This window comes from Hevea brasiliensis, chromosome 16, assembly GCF_030052815.1.
Source record: "Hevea brasiliensis isolate MT/VB/25A 57/8 chromosome 16, ASM3005281v1, whole genome shotgun sequence".
Classification (NCBI taxonomy): Eukaryota; Viridiplantae; Streptophyta; class Magnoliopsida; order Malpighiales; family Euphorbiaceae; genus Hevea; species Hevea brasiliensis.
In genome coordinates this window covers 42601134-42620420 of record NC_079508.1, presented here as the reverse complement: position 1 = coordinate 42620420, position 19287 = coordinate 42601134, and the positions used below count along the sequence as shown (strand labels likewise).

The 19287-nt window shown below is 34.2% G+C and overlaps 1 protein-coding gene, 1 non-coding gene and 1 pseudogene across 3 annotated transcripts in view; 1 reads left to right on the top strand and 2 right to left on the bottom strand.

The window, feature by feature from the left end:
* Positions 1–19075, bottom strand: part of LOC110649205 (uncharacterized) — an 82406-nt gene extending 63331 nt beyond the window's left edge. Inside the window, exons 1-3 of one of the 2 annotated variants that reach the window (XM_058138866.1) lie at positions 18695–19075; positions 18021–18226; positions 2443–2723 (exon numbers count right to left, since the gene is read on the bottom strand). In XM_058138866.1, coding sequence (XP_057994849.1) covers positions 18077–18226; positions 18695–19003 — 459 coding nt within the window. In that variant the 5' untranslated portion in view covers positions 19004–19075 and the 3' untranslated portion in view covers positions 2443–2723; positions 18021–18076. Of the gene's footprint in view, positions 1–2442; positions 2724–18020; positions 18227–18694 lie in introns of those variants that run through there. The other variant, XM_021803687.2, reaches the window with a different exon arrangement.
* The window catches only part of LOC110636702 (uncharacterized), a 172631-nt pseudogene that overhangs the window by 62263 nt on the left and 91081 nt on the right, over positions 1–19287 (bottom strand).
* Positions 15550–15656, top strand: LOC131175107 (small nucleolar RNA R71). The gene has a single exon (XR_009145268.1). It is a non-coding gene; the product is annotated as a small nucleolar RNA R71 (small nucleolar RNA).

Genomic DNA, 19287 nt, shown 5'->3' with positions numbered 1-19287 from the left:
GCCACATCAACATCTTATATATGCTAGCATTACTATTTTGTTACATAGTAATATCAACCCTTTTTCATTTTAAGCATGTTGATCGATTGGGTTGTAAATAATTTAATGTTACTATTTGCACTATGTGACTATTATTTTTTGCTAATATTAGTACTTACTCGGATAATGTAGTGTTGTGTGCTTGATTATGCTTTGGATTATTGTTGGGCATTTTGAGCTTATTTTATGATTGATTTTCTTTTGCTTAGCTATTGTGGACGATATCTATAAGTTTTGGGGTGCAAACATTAAATTTTTTTTTTGTGTGAAATGTGTTTGCATTGTTGATTGAGAAATTCAAAATAGAATAATTTTAGTCATTGTTGTATTAGTTATTTTAATCTAATTTTGAAGAAATAAAATATATTAATTATTTTTGATCTATGAAGTGTTTAAATGAGGTTTTATGCATGAGACAATTATTTTGCTTTGCCAACCTTATATGGATTTCATTATGTCTATTGAAGCAAATTGTAAATAGTGTGTTTGGAGATTAAGTGATAGGCAAACTAATTTTCAATGTGAGAATGAATTGGTTACATGATTGAAGCATGGTTGAATCTTATTTCATATTCCTTTATATATATATATATATATATATATATATATATATATATTCTTTGGGCGTTGTTCCGGGTTAGCATTTCTTTCCTATTTCTATTTGTTAGAGAAAAGACAAAGGTTTGCTTTGTTTTGCCCGCAAGGGTATAAGAAGTAAGGAAAGTTGTGCTTTCGCTTTCCCGGGGAAGAAGTCCCATGGAGGTGCACCTTTGATGAGCACCTCCTCAACCACTTTCGTTGCTCTCTCTCTCTCTCTCTCTCTCTCTCTCTCTCTCTCTCTCTCTATATATATATATATATATATATAGAGAGAGAGAGAGAGAGAGAGAGAGAGAGAGTAGTTAGATAAAGTTGCACAGTGTACACTGCTGGTTCGAGTTGTTAGTAACCAGGAACATTTATAAGCCCCATGCTTATTTTTGAGTCAAATGGCAGCTTGGATTATGAGTGTGCACAGCACCTTGAATTTGTGAATTGTTAAGTAATCAAGCACTTTCGTAATCAATGTCGGCAATTGACAATTTAGGGAAGAGTTTAAAAAAAAGTTGTTTAGAAAAAAAAATCTTAAAAAAAAAATGAGTATAAAAATAAGGAGAGAATTGAAATTGAGAATTCTTGTATTTTTTAATTCAGTATAATTGGTTTATTCTCTTAAATGTTTTTTTGAGCCTTATTGAGCTATATGATTTTCATGAGCATACTATCTCATTAGTATAAGTAGATTGATGGAATTACATGTTTGGTTGGAGTTGAGTGTTGTTAAATTTTAAATTAAGCAAAATAGTTATTGAATGTATGGCATTGTATTTGAGCATAAGCAGGTTAGGAATGATTAGTCTATAGATTTAATCTTCAATGTTTTGATTGAGATAATTAAATTATAGTATTTGAGTAGAATTTTTTTTTTTTAGTTAATTTTATTATTTTCTTAAATTGAAAATTTGCTATTGCCGTTGAAATAAAATTAAAGTTCAAAGATTTTTATTAACAAATTAAAGTTAAGAGAAGAAAGTGAAATAAAGGGTAAAGCTGATCTTTTTAATGGAATTTTGTAATTAAAAAAAAAAAAAAGAAGCTAGCCAATGTGAAGAGAAAATTGAGCAAATCCTAAAGTTGAGGGCAATAGACACTCCGAATCAAACCATATTAAAATTTTGAAGGAATTTGGCTTCTTAATCTAAAATAAAATTAATAAAAAATATTTGGATCCATAATCAAATGAATCCGGACGAGAGTAAAAAAGTATAAAGTGTGCATTATTTAGTTTGATTTACTAGTTTAGATTTTAATTTTTTATTTATTTGAATTTATTTTCAATATACTTTTAATTATGTTTTAATTTTAATTTCAGATTTGATAATAATAAATTTAATTCAATTTATTTATTTTTTAAAAAGAAAATTGAATCAATTTATTAAATTTTTAACTTAAAAATTAAATCAAAATACTTAATAAAAATTGATTTAAATTTGTAAATAAAATAAAATAAAATCATTTTTTTATTGCAACTGAATTTTACATCCTCATGAGAAGAAAAAATTATATAATGAAATCGTTACATGTATACGGTTTCATTATAATTGTTAATTATGGTAGATTTTATTATGATCAATGATTATAATTAAACAGTTGTTTGTACAATTATTATATCAAATAAAAACTTTATAAGGAGAGTTATAAATGAAAAAAAAATTCTAAAAAAATGAGAAGCATTTTCTTTTTTTTAAAAAAAAATTTGAAATGGTGCCTTTTGTGGTGTTGTCTTTTTCTTTTTTCTTTTTTTTTTTTTTAATCAATGACCCACAAAACACAGATTCTCAGCAATAAGTCAAGGAAAAGAAATTCTTAAAAACCAAATGAACATAACAGCATCAAAATGGCTCCAGCAAAATGGTCAAAGGTCAATAGACTGACTCATAATTAGCAACAGACTGCAGGTTCCAAGAGCACAGCACATCAAGGACAGCAAAGCAAACCAAAAGAAACAGCAAACTCCAAAAACAAAGCAGCAACAAGACACCAACAGCACCAAGATCAAAATGACCACCAAATCGAAGAATTGGAAGCCCAAAGAAAAAAACAAACGCGTCCGAGGAAACCAGCGCAACAGCAGTCCCAGGGTTCTAAGGGGGTGTTTGGTTTACCTTGGATGCAGCTGATAGCTGATAGACACCCAAACAGGTAAATTATGGTGTTTGACAAGCTTAAAAAAATAGAGCTGATAGCTGATGGGCAACTGATATGATACCCATCAGCTGCAGTTTGTATCAGCTCTATTTTTAGAAATTTTCATCATCGGTGATAGCTGATATGATTTTATTTTTTATTTTGACCATATTATCCTTTTTTATTTAACTTGAAAATTAATATTATTAATATTTTTATTTTTTTATTTATAATTTTAACATTTTAATTAACGTATTTCAACTTTGTTAAAATATTTTTTTATTAATAACATAAAATATAAAATATTTATTTATATCCAAAAATCTAAAATTAATTATAAATTTTTCTATTAACAATAATAATTATTTTATTATTTTATCTATATTTTTAAAATTATTTAATTATCTTAAAAAAATAATTATTTTCTTATTTCAATAATAAAATAAATGATATAATATAAAAGATTAATAATTATATATTTATTTAAATAATATAATATATTAATTTAATAATTATATATTTAATTTAATAATAAAATAAATAATATAATATAATAAATTTATAATTTTATATTTATTTAAATAATAAAATAAATTATATGATATATATCCTTATTAGTCATTTCACATATTAACAGCAACAGCTAAATATAATTTTACCAAACACTTAATATAAAACAATTTATCATCACTATCGCTTATCACTATCACTAACAAGAATAACTATCACCTAACAATATCATTGTATTCAACAGTTAATCCAAACAGGCCCTAAATCTCCTTGAAAATACAACAGAGATAAGTCACACTTAGCAACACAATCGTGAGATCAAGCTAATATACAAAATTCCAATTAAGGTTGTTAGGACTAAGAATTAGTCATGTTTGGTTTGGTAGTATAATCTGATCCATTTTGTGAAATCTGTAGATATCATATTGTGTAGCATAAAATAACGAATGTGAAAGATTATTGATGCGTCCCAACCGCAAGTGCACGGGTCGTACAAGTAGTATAGAAAAATATCGATCCCACGAGGAGTTGTGTTAATGATTGAATTTTCGATATAAAAGTTGACTAAATTGAAGTATTTATGAAATTAAAATAATGAATTAATGGGTAATGGAGTATGAAATCTAAATGTGCAAATTTAATATTCTATTCAACAATGTATTAATTAAACTAAAATTGCATCAAATTGAAATAAGCAAGTTCAAATATGGCAATATTTAAAATGGCAAATGATTAAATTCGATTAGAAATTAACAATGGTAAAAAGGTGATTCCGGAGTTCGGGATTTCATATTCGAGCTATTTTGGGATTTTAAATTGGTTATCCAATCTTATGAAACTTATGGGTTTTAAGGAGATTAATTCTTAAATCCTTTGAATTCCCTTTCGAGTGAGACAAAGAGTGCCTTAATCAAACTAATCTTACTTTCGTAGAGTTAGAATTAATTAAAACCCATTAAGTTCTTTAATTAATCTGTGAATCCTCTTAATCCTTAGCCTATTTCTAGGTCTAAGTTAATTAAGTCCAATTTCTTGATTATCTATCACAAGGCCTTCTCCTTTCGGTGCTTCAACCATGGATTAAGAACATCACTTAATGGGATCCTACACTAAGCATGTCATTTAGCATACAAGAAATGAATAAAACTCATTAAAACCACAAAATATGGATTACCCAATCAAAATCCACAAAATATCTCAAATATTACAACCCTTACTCCAGAATCAAAAGTAAACTACTCACTATCCATAATGCTTACAAGATATGATGAGTTTAAATGGAAATAAAGCTTTAATCTAAGCTAAGAAGTAAGGAATTAAACACTAGAAATGTAGAAAAGTGTAAAGAAAGAAAGAAATCTGCAAATCTTAGTTGAAAATGGTGTGGAAGGTGAAGATGGCTCTTCAAATTCTGCTCAGCCCCTCTCTTTTTTTCTTCTTTGCTCCTTGTCTCCAAAATGGGAAAATGAGACTATATATAGCATTTTTCTGACATGGAGCCCTAAAATAGTATGTTCTAGGAGGAATACATTAAGGGAATCTTCTGCCAGCTCATTAATGAACTCTTTATGGGACTGCATAAGTGGACTACATAAGTTATGCAAATCTTATGCGCTTTTACTGTTCTGGGTCACTTATGCGAAGCTGCATGACTTGGTGCATAGGTTATGCACAATTTCGTGAATGTGCATAAGGGAGGTGAGAATGTGCATAAGCTATGCAGTCTCCTTATGCACATTTCGGCTGGTTCTGGAACAGTGATCTTCCTCCTTATGCAGATCTGCATAGCTTATGCGGCAAGTTATGCACAGTTTGGTCAATGCATATTTCAGCTTGAAAACTTGTTTTTGACATCTTTTTGCTGTGGAAGACACTCCTCAATGGCAAAATTCTCTTTAGTCCTTCAAAAACACCATTTTTCCTACAAAACAAAGTAGAAATTACAAATTAGTGCAAAATTGACAACTATGAAAAACTAACTAATTAACTAATGAAATTAGCTAAAAATGACTAATAATCAAATAAAAAGGGTTATAAAATTAGACCTAAATGACTATGCAAAATGTATGCATCAAATACCCCCAAACTCAAGCTTTTGCTTGTCCTCAAGCAAACTTTAAAATGTGGTGCAAAGTTTTTAGGGGTGCCTTATCCAAAGAGTTATGAAAATCACCCATTAAGGTAACTTAACACACCTTTAGCCATACCAACAATCCATATACCCATCCTTCAAAATGCAAAGAATTTAATGCTTATCCAAGCTTTCACCGCTTAGCCATCAAGTCAATTATCATTCAAAATCCCCAAACCAACCAATCAAAAGAGAGAGTCATGCTCAAAAGGAATTCTAGAACAATCAATAGTCAAAGTGTCTCTATATAGAATGATGGAATTGAATGAATGAATGAATAGTTCTCCAATCCCATAGGCAAATTCCCTACTCCTATCTCCACTAATGTAGTAAGTACTTTCAAGAGATCAAAGGTCTTTTTATGGATGTAATGGGGCCATGGGATTCAAAAAGAGGCTAAGAAGAAAAATGGGTAAAAAGTATTCAAAGCATGAGAATATGTTGCAATTTTGAAACATAAGGTACACTTTATTATATATTTTTTTCTTTTTCTCTTTTTTTTTTTTTTTTTTTTATATATGGGAGAGAGAAATACACAATGAGGATTGTCAAGTGCTAGCATAGTTTACAAAACACATAAAAATGGAGGGATATTTTGATACTTTAACTTGTATTTTGCATTTTCTTTTGATGATTGTCCCTAAAATTGCCACCCCCAAACTCATTTCTTTTAATACTTTGGATGGATTTCTTTCATTTTGAATGACAATGGTGAAAAGCACATATACTAGTACTTTTACAAGGTGACAAGCATTTCTTCTCCCTTTTATTGTATTTTTTTTCTCTTTTCTTTTTTTTTTTTTATTTTTTTTATTTTTTTATGTACCTAATATTATGAATAATTATTCTCATGAAAAAGGTTGGAGTGTTTGGTTCATTAGCTAGGTGGTAATAAGGATTTCAAGAAAAATCAGGAATAAAAAGGCTCAAAGGGGTTTGCAAGGGTCAATTTTAATTAGGAAAAGGGCCAAAGGTTTAAAATGAGGAGGTTTAAATCAAAGAATGCCTAATCATCTCTCTTTTCAAGTACAAGCTGGTATTTCGCCTTGAAAGGTTTAGAAAATTTGTTCTAGGATTGGTGAGACATCATTTGACTACTTTATATCCAATAACTCCCTCTAAACACTTCCTTCTCCAAATGACTAGTTGGGTGGCTTTTTGGCTAAGAAGATATAGGCAAGGGATAGACACTTCAAAACCTTGCACCTTTTAGGAAACTTTCAATCCACAAACCCAACTAAAAGGTGAGTCAAATCACTCTCATAGGCACATTTTCAATACTCAAGGGATTTGGCAAAAGATTTTAATGCATGGTGCATGATTCCTAAAATGAGTAATGCATGAACTAAATGGAGGAAGTCTATTTGTATGCAATTTGTACAATTTCTAAGTGATGTATAATGTGTGTGTAAATGTGTAATGAATATGTATGTATGGATGTATATGTAAAATATTTACAATATATGTAAATGAAATGGGATGAGATGCTCTTATACTCAAAATGTGAAAAATAAAGCTAAAAATCAAAATGTGCACCCCCAAACTCAAAATTAGACATTGTCCTCAATGTCTCAAACAGTAGATAACCAAAACTCAAAGCAAATAATATTGACCAGGAATTGTAAAAATTAAGAGCAAAAAGAAAGAGTTACCTGGTATGAGAATTCAAGATAAAGGGATGCATAAGAAGCTGCACAGGTTATGCAGAGTTAAGTGCTGTCCAGAACATGTGCATAGGTAAGGTGCATAAGCCTTGCGGTGCTGCATAAGAGGCAATATATGTTGCATAGGCTATGCAGGACAGTTGCATAAGGGGAATACAACCTGTGCAGTTCTGCAGAAGTAGCAGAAAGAGTTGCACAGGCTATGCAAAATATTGGCATAAAGAAATTCATAGCCTGTGCAGTGTATACAAAAGCTGCTGCATGGGAATTGGCAAGGGGAAATGTACAACCAGCAGTAGAAGTATTGAAATATAGACAGAGTATGGGCAAATATGTACAAAAAGGCAATGAGTGCAATAAAAATCAAAGAAGACTAATGTAATAGCTATCCAATAAAACTTCAAAAGAAACAGAATTTAAAAGAAACTAATTCAGAACAAACAAACATAATCCAAAACAAACTATAAATGTTTGAACATATTTACAAAGAAAAGGTCCTACAAGATTGAACAAAAGTAAAACAAACACTAATCTATGTTTATTGTTTTTCCTTTGTCCAAGGATGTTGCTAAGAAATTTGGTAGTGCTTTGCATTGTCGAAATGATGGTGCTGGAGGGGGTGATGGAGGTGGGGGTGGCATGCCCAAAAAGATCATGAGTTGCTTCACCATCTCCTTCAGTTCTTTCTGTTTGTCCCTGGTTTCCATGACAAGGTCAAATAGCTGATCATGACGATCCTTTAGTGTATCAAGACCACTGTCAAGCTTCCTATCCACAAAGTAGATATCATCACTAAGCCTGTCAAGGTAGGTGAATAAGGCTTTAGTGTTGAATGCAGGAGGTGCTGTGGATGAGGAAGGTTCAATTTGTAGGAGGAATGGGGTGGCAGAAATTTCTTTGGGATGTCCTGTGCAGGCTGAGGGGGTGGGGTAGGTGTAGTAGGGTGCTGTGGGACTGGTGTGAAAGCTTGGTTGTCTGGTTGTGCAAGGGGCTCAGTTTCTGCTGCAGGGTGGGCAGTATCAAAATAGGACAAATGGAACCCTGTTTTGGTTAAGTGTGCAGTATCAAAATATAAAGTGTCCTCAAGTGCTGGTATTGAGTGCTCTGCAGGATTAAAACCAAAATGCTTGGCTATGACAGTGATAAGCCCACCCAAAACAATGTCATCTATGGATTTGGTGGCAATATGCAGCACATGTTCACAAAAGAAGTAACCAGGAGATACCTTAACTTTGTGAAATGCACACCATAACATAAATAGTTCAGATTTTCCCACAGCACCAGAACTAGTCCCTCTGCCCAATACGGTGCTAGCCATCAGCCTATGAATAAACCTAAGTGCAGGGTCAAGGATTTGGGATGTTTTGGATCTTCCAGCAGAGAAAGTTTGAGGTTGGTTTGTTTTGATTCTCCAAAATTGGGCAGGATTCCAAATGCCCTTGTTGGCTACCTCTACTCCAGTATGTGGTACTCTAAATAACCCATCAATTGCAAAACCAAAAATGCTATGAAATTGGTCTAATAACAGTTCTCTATTTTGCCCCAAGCATCTAAATTTCATAATTGGCTTATGGTCTACATCATGCAAATTGAGGGTAGCAGAGAATGAGGAAATAAACTCCAAAACTAGAATTGGATAAACTACCTCTTGCTTATGCACAAATTCTGTCCAACCCATACCATCAAGAAATGTAACTACATTGTCAAATAAGCCAAGAGATTGTAAAGCATCAGCAGATATATACCTAGTGGGTTGCACCTTCCTATCCTTAAGGCGCTTAAAAGCTGCTTTTTGAATTGTGTCAGGGAGAGGCCAGGGTAGCTTTGATACAAATGAGGATGCCGAAGTTGTCTTGTTGCTGGAAGAGGGTGTAGAGGCTGGAGCTTTTGGCTTTTTGGGTGGCGGTTCCGAAAATGGGGTGGGTGGGTCTTTGCGTTTGGACAGAGGAGGGGCAGAGGACATGGGTCGCACGGATTTGGACCGGATTTTGCATTTGTATGTGGTTGGGGGAGGTGGTGGGGGTGTCGTTTGTGGTGGAGGATTGGAAGTGGGGTGTATCGATGACAATGGAGAGACTTCGAGAGGAGAGGCGGGGCGGGAATGTGGAGGGGAATCCATTTCCGATGGAGAAGAGATAGGGGGGGGGGGGAAATGAAAATGTAGGGGGAATTTAGGGTTTTCGTGATGAGAGTGCTGGTGGAGAAGATGGGAGAGAGACGGCGAGAATGCCGGAAGGAATGGAGGTTGAAGGGCGGTCGTGGGGTTCAGAGTCGGGAAGTGGAGGTGGGAAGTTTTGTTTGCCGAAAATGAATTTGAATCGGGTTTGTAGGAGACTGCATAAGGGGAAAATGATTTATGCATAACCTGTGCACTCTTTTGTACATGTTTCAAAATGATTTAAACTTCAGAGAAATGCTTATGCACAAGTGCATAGGTCATGCACTGTCCTTATGCATGTTTCGGTGACCCTTGAAATGTTGAGGAGCGAAGTCATGCGGGAGTGCATAAGTTATGCACTCCCCTTATGCATCTCTCGGCAGAAGTGGTGTTTCAGAAAATCGGGTCATGCAGAAGTGCATAGGTTATGCACTCTGCTCATGCACTGTTCGGCAATTTTTTTGGAATTTTGGTTGGTGGTCATGCAGATGTGCATAAGCTATGCACTCTGCTTATGCACTCTGCGGTGGGTTTTGAAATTCAGAATTTTGGTTATGCAATAAAGGTGAAAAATGGCAAGAATTTTGGTTATGCAGGATTGCATAAGCTATGCAGTTGCTTATGCACCATTCAACAAAATTAAGATTGCAATGGAACATGAATTGCAAGTGTGAAAAATACCCTGGAATGATGAAATATAATTCTATGAAGCACAAACCATGCGAAATTTTCATCAAAAACACATCAATATATTCAAAGTTCATCAAAAGTGCATCACACAAGCATGTAAAAATGGATCCTACATAAAAGACCTTTGAGAACTATGCCATTTTGATTCAAATTCTGCAAGTCAATCATTTAGCACATAAAATTCCATAAAATCTGCATAAAGTTGCATCTAACCACAAATGAGAAATGAACTCTCCAAGATTTGCCAAGAAAATGCAGCATTTCTACCTTGAATCCTACAACCCAAAGAAGCTCAAAACTGCAAAAATAACTCACTTACCACCATATTAACATTATAAGCACACATACTTAAAAGTCACACACCCATCCTCACCAAAAACACAGGCCATCTGCTGCAGACACCCTCTTTGCTGCAGAATTTCTTCTTCCTCTCTGCATAAACCAGATTGCAGCTCAAGGACAGAATCTATCTGCTACAGACTTTTCCTTTTCTGCAGATGGCACTTTTCCTCTGCATAAACCAAATTGCAGCTCCTGCACAGATTATGCAGCAAAAACCAATCAGTTCTTTTGAAGGACAAGATTTTCAAGTTAAGAATCACTTCCCCAACAGTTCACCAATCCTTTCTTCATTGATATACATCTACAAGGGACAAGATTTAATAAAGTCAAAAATTGAATTTGAGGAAATTCAAGAGAAAAACAAAATTAATGAAAATGAAAGTAAATCAACAAAAGCAAAATAAAAGGACTTGGGATGCCTCCCAAGAGGGCTAATTTATAGTCCTTAGCTGGACTTTTCATGAATTTCACTGAAAAGATGTGAGGGATTGGAGAGCTTATAACAGCTTGCTCCCTTTATCGGGTCTCCAGTTATGTAATGCTTCAATCTATGCCCATTGACCTTAAAATTCCCAGATTTTTCACTCCAAATTTCTATTGCTCCATAAGGGAAAACCTTAGAAACTCTATATGGACCAGTCCACCTTGACTTAAGTTTTCCAGGGAACAATTTCAATCTTGAGTTGAACAACAAAACTGAATCACCTTCTTTGAATTCCTTTTTCCTCAGATGCTTATCATGCCAAACTTTAGTTCTTTCTTTGTAAATACGGGCACTTTCATAAGCATCCATCCTCAATTCCTCAAGCTCATTAAGTTGTAACAACCTTTTCTCACCAGCTTGCTTAAGATCAAAATTCAAGTTCTGAATGGCCCAATATGCTCTATGTTCTAGCTCCACAGGTAAATGACAAGACTTACCATACACCAACCTAAAGGGAGTAGTTCCTATAGGGGTTTTGTAGGCAGTCCTATATGCCCATAGAGCATCATCTAGTTTGATAGACCAATCTTTCCTAGAATTGTTCACTGTTTTCTCCAAAATATGCTTGAGCTCTCTGTTAGAAATTTCAACTTGTCCTGAAGTTTGAGGATGATATGGGGTAGCTATCTTGTGCACTACACCATACTTCCTCATTAAGCTCTCAAATTGCTTATTATAAAAATGGGAACCCCCATCACTAATTATAGCCCTAGGAGCTCCAAATCTGCTCAAGACAAATTTCTTCAAAAATTTTACTACCACTCTAGCATCATTAGTTGGAGTTGCAATAGCTTCCACCCACTTTGACACATAGTCAACCCCAACTAAGATGTATCTATTACCATATGAAGGAGGGAATGGCCCCATAAAATCTATTCCCCAAACATCAAATAATTCCACTTCAAGAATATTATTTAGGGGCATTTGATCTCTTTTTGACAAATTTCCACTCCTTTGACATTTATCACAATCCAACACAAATTTCCTCACATCCTTAAAAAGATTTGGCCAAAAGAAACCAGCTTGCAAAATTTTACTAGCTGTCTTAGAGATGCCAAAATGACCTCCATAATCAGAAGCATGGCAATGATGCAAAATACTCTGTACCTCCTCTTCAGGAATACATCTTCTAATTAGACCATCACAACATCTCCTAAAGAGTAAAGGATCATCCCATCTATAAAACTTCACCTCATGCAAAAACTTTTTCTTTTGTTGCCATGTCATACCTAGAGGTAAAACTCCACAAGATAGATAATTCACAAAGTCTGCATACCAAGGTAGTTTAGCAACAAGAGAGAAAAGTTGTTCATCCAAGAAAAACTCATCAATAGGGATTTCATCCAATTCTTCACCATCCAATTTCAACCTACTAAGATTATCAGCAACTACATTTTCAGCTCCTTTCTTATCTCTAATCTCCAAATCAAATTCTTGTAGCATCAGAATCCACCTAATGAGCCTAGGTTTAGCCTCCTTTTTACGGAGCAAATACCTGATGGCTGCATGATCTGAAAATATAACCACCTTTGAGTCAATAATGTAAGGTCTGAACTTTTCCAATGCAAAGACAATTGCCAAAAATTCCTTTTCAGTTGTTGCATAATTTGTTTGAGCCTCATCCAGTGTTCTACTAGCATAATAAATAGCATAAGCCTTTTTGTCCTTTCTTTGACCAAGAACAGCCCCAATTGCATAGTTGCTAGCATCACACATAATTTCAAAAGGTAGGCTCCAATCGGGTAGTTGCATGATTGGTGCAGTGATAAGAGCTTGCTTCAACCTGCAAAAGGCATCCAAACACTCTTGGTCAAATTCAAATGGTGTGTCATTACTTAACAAATTAGACAAAGGTTTAGCTATTTTAGAAAAATCCTTGATAAAGCATCTATAGAACCCGGCGTGTCCTAGGAAACTTCGAATTCCCTTGACATTGGTAGGAGGAGCCATCTTCTCTATCACTTCAACTTTGGCTTTATCAACCTCTATTCCTCTATTAGACACCAAATGTCCAAGCACTATCCCTTCCTGAACCATGAAATGACACTTTTCCCAGTTTAACACAAGGTCAGTATCTGCACATCGCTGTAAAATTTTAGAAAGGTTAGCCAAGCATATATCAAATGAAGATCCATAAACAGAGAAATCGTCCATAAAAACCTCCATTATGTCTTCAATGAAATCTGAGAAGATTGCCATCATGCACCTTTGAAAAGTGGCTGGTGCATTACACAACCCAAATGGCATCCTTCTATAAGCAAAGGTTCCATATGGACAAGTAAAAGTGGTTTTCTCTTGATCATTTGGATGGATAGGGATTTGAAAAAAACCTGAATATCCATCTAAATAGCAAAAGTAAGAATGCCTAGCTAGTTTTTCCAACATCTGATCAATGAAGGGAAGTGGAAAGTGATCTTTTCTAGTGGCAACATTTAATTTTCTGTAATCTATGCACATTCGCCAACTAGTCACTGTTCTGGTGGGAATTAATTCATTATTTTCATTTTTGACAACTGTCATTCCACCCTTTTTTGGAACAACATGTACTGGGCTCACCCAAGTACTATCTGAGATAGGGTAAATGATCCCTGCATCAAGCAACTTCAAAATTTCCTTTTTAACAACTTCTTTCATATTTGGGTTCAACCTCCTCTGATGTTCAATAGATGGCTTACAATTTTCTTCCAAAACGATTCTATGCATGCAAAAGTGTGGGCTTATTCCCTTAATGTCATCTATGGTGTATCCCAAAACTTTCCTAAATTGTCTCAACACTCTTAACAACTTATCAGCCTCTAAAGTACTCAAATTTGCATTTACAATTACTGGATAAGTGTTATTAGTGCCAAGAAATTCATACCTGAGCTGAGAAGGAAGTTGCTTAAGTTCTACCTTAGGTGCATCTTCTTCCTTGAGTGATGGTTGCTTAAATTCAACTTTTTCCTCTTGTGTGAGTTGAAAAACTGGAGCAGAAATGAATGGTGGACTTCCCTCTAAGTGTTGAGCATATGCAGCTACATGAGGGTTGTCATAATCTATGCCTCCTCCATGAACCAAACAATTTTCAAGTGGATCTTCTGGATATTTCTTTCTGAAGTGTTCTTCAACCAGCTCATCAATGATATCAACTCTCAAGCAAGTATCAGCTTCAGAATGATGCTTTTTCATAGTGTTATTAATATTGAAAATTAACTGCTCTCCACCAACTCTAAGAGTAAGCTTTTATCCCTTAACATCAATCAATGCTCCTGCTGTAGCTAGAAAGGGTCTCCCCAAGATAATTGGAATATTAGAATCTTCCTCCATGTCCAAGATGACAAAGTCAACAGGTATATAGAACTTTCCAACCTTCAGGGGCACATTCTCCAAAATCCCTTCAGGATACTTGATTGTTCTGTCAGCTAACTGAAGAGAAATGTGGGTTGGCTTTAGATCTCCCATGTTGAGCTTCTCATAGATGGAAAGGGGCATAAGGCTAACACTAGCCCCTAAATCACATAGAGCTTTTGTAGAACAAGACTCTCCAATGTGGCATGGAATTGAAAAACTCCCTGGATCCTTAAGCTTTGGAGGAAGTTTCCTTTGGAGGATAGCACTACATTCTTCTGTCAAGGCTACAGTTTCATCATCTTCAAGTTTCCTCTTGTTTGAGAGAATTTCTTTCAAGAATTTTGCATAAGAGGGCATTTGTGAAAGAGCATCAACAAAAGGCACATTTATGTAAAGTTTCTTCAAAACCTCTAAGAACTTCCCAAATTGCCTATCAAGCTTGGCTTTGTGAAATCTTTGTGGAAAGGGAAGTTGTGGCTTGTAGGGCTCAGGAGGTATATACTTCTCTTCTTTTTCTTCAAATTTCTCCTTATATTTTTCTGCACTCTCTTGTTTTTCACTCTCATCAGTCCCTTTTTCATTTTCTCTCTTCTCACTGTTTTCACTCTTCTCATCATTTATAACTTTTCCACTTCTTAAAGTAATAGCTTGACACTGCTCTCTTGGATTTTCTGGTTGACTTGGAAGCTTTTCAAAAGACTTAGCACTTGAGGAGGATGCTTGTTGTGCAATCTGGTTTTCCAGCATTCTGTTATGTGTTTGCATCTGTTCCAGCCTTGCTTTCACCTCTCTCATCTCCTCATCATGCTTATTTTGGTTAGCAAGTATCTGTTGCAATAAAGCTTCAGTGGTGGAATTTCGTTCTTGCTGTTTTGGTGGAGGGTTCATATTTTTCTGCTGAAAATTAGGCAATGGTTGCCTATTTTGCTGATATGGAACTTGACTCTGCTGTTGTGGTTGAAAATTCTGATTTTGAACTTGATTTTGCTGATTTCCCCATGAAAAGTTGGGATGATTCCTCCAATTTGGATTGTAAGTTTGAGAGTAAGGATTCCCCATTTGCTTGTTTCCATAATTACCAACGTATGCTGCTTGTTCTCCATAGTCTACTCCACAGCTAGTTGTTTCCTCTGCATAAGCCACTTGTTGTGAACTTCCAGCTGATGATGATGAACTAACCAACATACTCAAATCTTTCATCTTCTTAGCAAGGACATTTGTAAGTGCATCAAACTTTGCATTAATCATGTTGAATGGATCAAGATCATACATTCCAGCAGCTTGCCTTTTCTGAGTTGGAGCTGGTCCTCTTGGACTACTCCAAAGATGAGTATTCTTTGCAATTTTCTCCAATAGCTCATAAGCTTCATCTTCATGCTTAATAATAAATTCTCGTCCTGTTTGAGCATCAATAATTCCTCTGATTGCAGGAGTGACATTTGTGTAAAAATTCTGATTTATCATCCATTTTGGAATGGCATGATGTGGGCATAATCTCTCTAATTCCTTCCATCTCATCCATGACTCATAAAGAGTTTCATCTTCTCTTGGTCCAGAAGTTGTCATTTGATTCCTCACTCTTGAGTTTTTCCAGTGGAAAATATTGTGCAAGAAAAGCATCAGTGAGTTGCTCCCAATTTGTGATGGAGTTGTGAGGTAAAGAATCAAGCCAATCCAATGCTCTATCTTTCAAAGAGAATGGGAATAGCTTCAATCTTGCTGCATCATCAGACACTACAGGTTGTTTTTGCATGTCGCAAATCATAGCAAACTTCTTCAGGTGTGTGTGTGGATTTTCAGAAGGATGACCTCCAAATTGAGAATTTTGAATCATTTGAAGAACTCCAAAATCCATCTTGTAACTATTTGCATCAATTCTTGGTCTTGCTATGCTCTCTCTCAAGTCATCAAAACGAGGAAAAGCATGATCCATCATACTTCCCCTAGGCACGTTAGCATTAACAATTTCTTCCCCTTGGGCTTCATTTTCATTGTTTTGACCATTTCCAGCATTACCAACACCAATTCTAATTCTTTCATCAGCCATGTCTGCTTCTAATTCAGTCTCTCTCAAAGCTTCTTTCCTTTTTCTGGTTTCTTTCTTGTTGACCTTACAAAATTTCTCTATTTCAGGATTGAACAATAAGGATGTATCACTTGAGCTTCTAGCTCTTCTCATAAAAGATTAAAAGTACCTGAAAAAGAACAAACAAACACAAAATGAAAAGATAACAAAGATAAAACTAAAAACAACTAAAATGATCAAGAATTCAATCTTAAACAAACAACTCCCCGGCAACGGCGCCAAAAACTTGATGCGTCCCAACCGCAAGTACACGGGTCGTACAAGTAGTATAGAAAAATATCGATCCCACGAGGAGTTGTGTTAATGATTGAATTTTCGATATAAAAGTTGACTAAATTGAAGTATTTATGAAATTAAAATAATGAATTAATGGGTAATGGAGTATGAAATCTAAATGTGCAAATTTAATATTCTATTCAACAATGTATTAATTAAACTAAAATTGCATCAAATTGAAATAAGCAAGTTCAAATATGGCAATATTTAAAATGGCAAATGATTAAATTCGATTAGAAATTAACAATGGAAAAAAGGTGATTCCGGAGTTCGGGATTTCATATTCGAGCTATTTTGGGATTTTAAATTGGTTATCCAATCTTATGAAACTTATGGGTTTTAAGGAGATTAATTCTTAAATTCTTTGAATTCCCTTTCGAGTGAGACAAAGAGTGCCTTAATCAAACTAATCCTACTTTCGTGGAGTTAGAATTAATTAAGACCCATTAAGTTCTTTAATTAATCTGTGAATCCTCTTAATCCTTAGCCTATTTCTAGGTCTAAGTTAATTAAGTCCAATTTCTTGATTATCTATCACAAGGCCTTCTCCTTTCGGTGCTTCAACCATGGATTAAGAACATCACTTAATGGGATCCTACACTAAGCATGTCATTTAGCATACAAGAAATGAATAAAACTCATTAAAACCACAAAATATGGATTACCCAATCAAAATCCACAAAATATCTCAAATATTACAACCCTTACTCCAGAATCAAAAGTAAACTACTCACTATCCATAATGCTTACAAGATATGATGAGTTTAAATGGAAATAAAGCTTTAATCTAAGCTAAGAAGTAAGGAATTAAACACTAGAAATGTAGAAAAGTGTAAAGAAAGAAAGAAATCTGCAAATCTTAGTTGAAAATGGTGTGGAAGGTGAAGATGGCTCTTCAAATTCTGCTCAGCCCCTCTTTTTTTCTTCTTTGCTCCTTGTCTCCAAAATGGGAAAATGAGACTATATATAGCATTTTTCTGACATGGAGCCCTAAAATAGTATGTTCTAGGAGGAATACATTAAGGGAATCTTCTGCCAGCTCATTAATGAACTCTTTATGGGACTGCATAAGTGGACTACATAAGTTATGCAGTCCCTTATGCAGTTTTCGGCTGGTTCTGGGTCACTTATGCAAAGCTGCATGACTTGGTGCATAGGTTATGCACAATTTCGTGAATGTGCATAAGGGAGGTGAGAATGTGCATAAGCTATGCAGTCTCCTTATGCACATTTCGGCTGGTTCTGGAACAGTGATCTTCCTCCTTATGCAGATCTGCATAGCTTATGCGGCAAGTTATGCACAGTTTGGTCAATGCATATTTCAGCTTGAAAACTTGTTTTTGACATCTTTTTGCTGTAGAAGACACTCCTCAATGGCAAAATTCTCTTTAGTCCTTCAAAAACACCATTTTTCCTACAAAACAAAGTAGAAATTACAAATTAGTGCAAAATTGACAACTATGAAAAACTAACTAATTAACTAATGAAATTAGCTAAAAATGACTAATAATCAAATAAAAAGGGTTATAAAATTAGACCTAAATGACTATGCAAAATGTATGCATCAATTATGCTACAAATACCTTAAGAATTGAATGCCATTTTGCTCTTCTGCCTGAAATTTGATATCATCAAGGATTTAAAGTTCCCTAACATCAGATACATCATCTACTTCGTGCCTGGAAGAATCAGACTCATCATCTACTTCATCCACTTCATGCTTGGAAGAATCAGACTCATCATCTACTTCATACTCCGGAGAATCAGATTCATCATTAGCAACAACTTCAAATTTATATTATTTATAATGAGGTTATGTAATGAGTTTTGCCAATTATATTTATATTATTTATCATATTCAAATTTGAGGATATAAAGCATATAATAAATACAGATATATTTTTAAAGTGATGTTCTACTAAATCAGAAGTTCAATTTACTCTTGTTGACTTTTCTTCTTTTGAAAGCATTGGTCAAGTCATTTAGTCTAAGAAATTTGTCCACCATCATATTTAATTATTTATAAATTTTAATTTGAGATACTACAATTTTATTTACAAGAGATTCATGAGATATGCAACTGTGGTTATTCACCAATCAAAACTAAAATTATAATTTTTAAAAGACACTTGATAACTAAAGGAAACCAAGCTGTATGTTAAAAAAAAAAAAAAAAAAAGGTGAAAAATTAGACCATACATATGACAAAGCTTAGGTTGAGGAAGGGTAAAAGCTAAAAGGAAATTGAGGATCATACCTTGAATAAGTGACTCATTGTTGAATTAAGGTCTTGAGATCCCATTAATTGATGGTTCTCATAATTTATTTTAAGTTTCTTTAGCCTTGGCATGCTTAATGATCCATAAGAGAATGTCTTCATCCCTTTACATTCCTTAAAATCCAAATTTTCTAATAATGGAAATTCAAGAGCATAAATCCCATTACAGAAACTCTTGAGACTGGGTAGCTCTTCAAATGTCAGAGAGCTTAGTTGAGGGAACACAATTTTTTGCATGCTTTCTTCTTGTTTTTCTTCATCCTCTTTTCCAATAATTTCCTCCATCATCTTGCAGCTAGTAATCTCTATTTGTTGTAGCTTCACTAGAAGTTTGGCCAAGCCGGGGGAGAAAAGGTTTATTAAATTAATTCTTTTGAGTTTGATTATTTTGACAAATAAATAAATAATTTATTTTTAAACTATTTTTTTTTATATAATTAACATTTTGAATTAAAGTAAACAATTCATAAATTGATCTAGAATTATTTGTATATAGTATCTTAATAATGATTTCATTCAACTTAATCAAAGCGATTTGCCATCTAACCTCTACTATAAATGGGTAAATAACT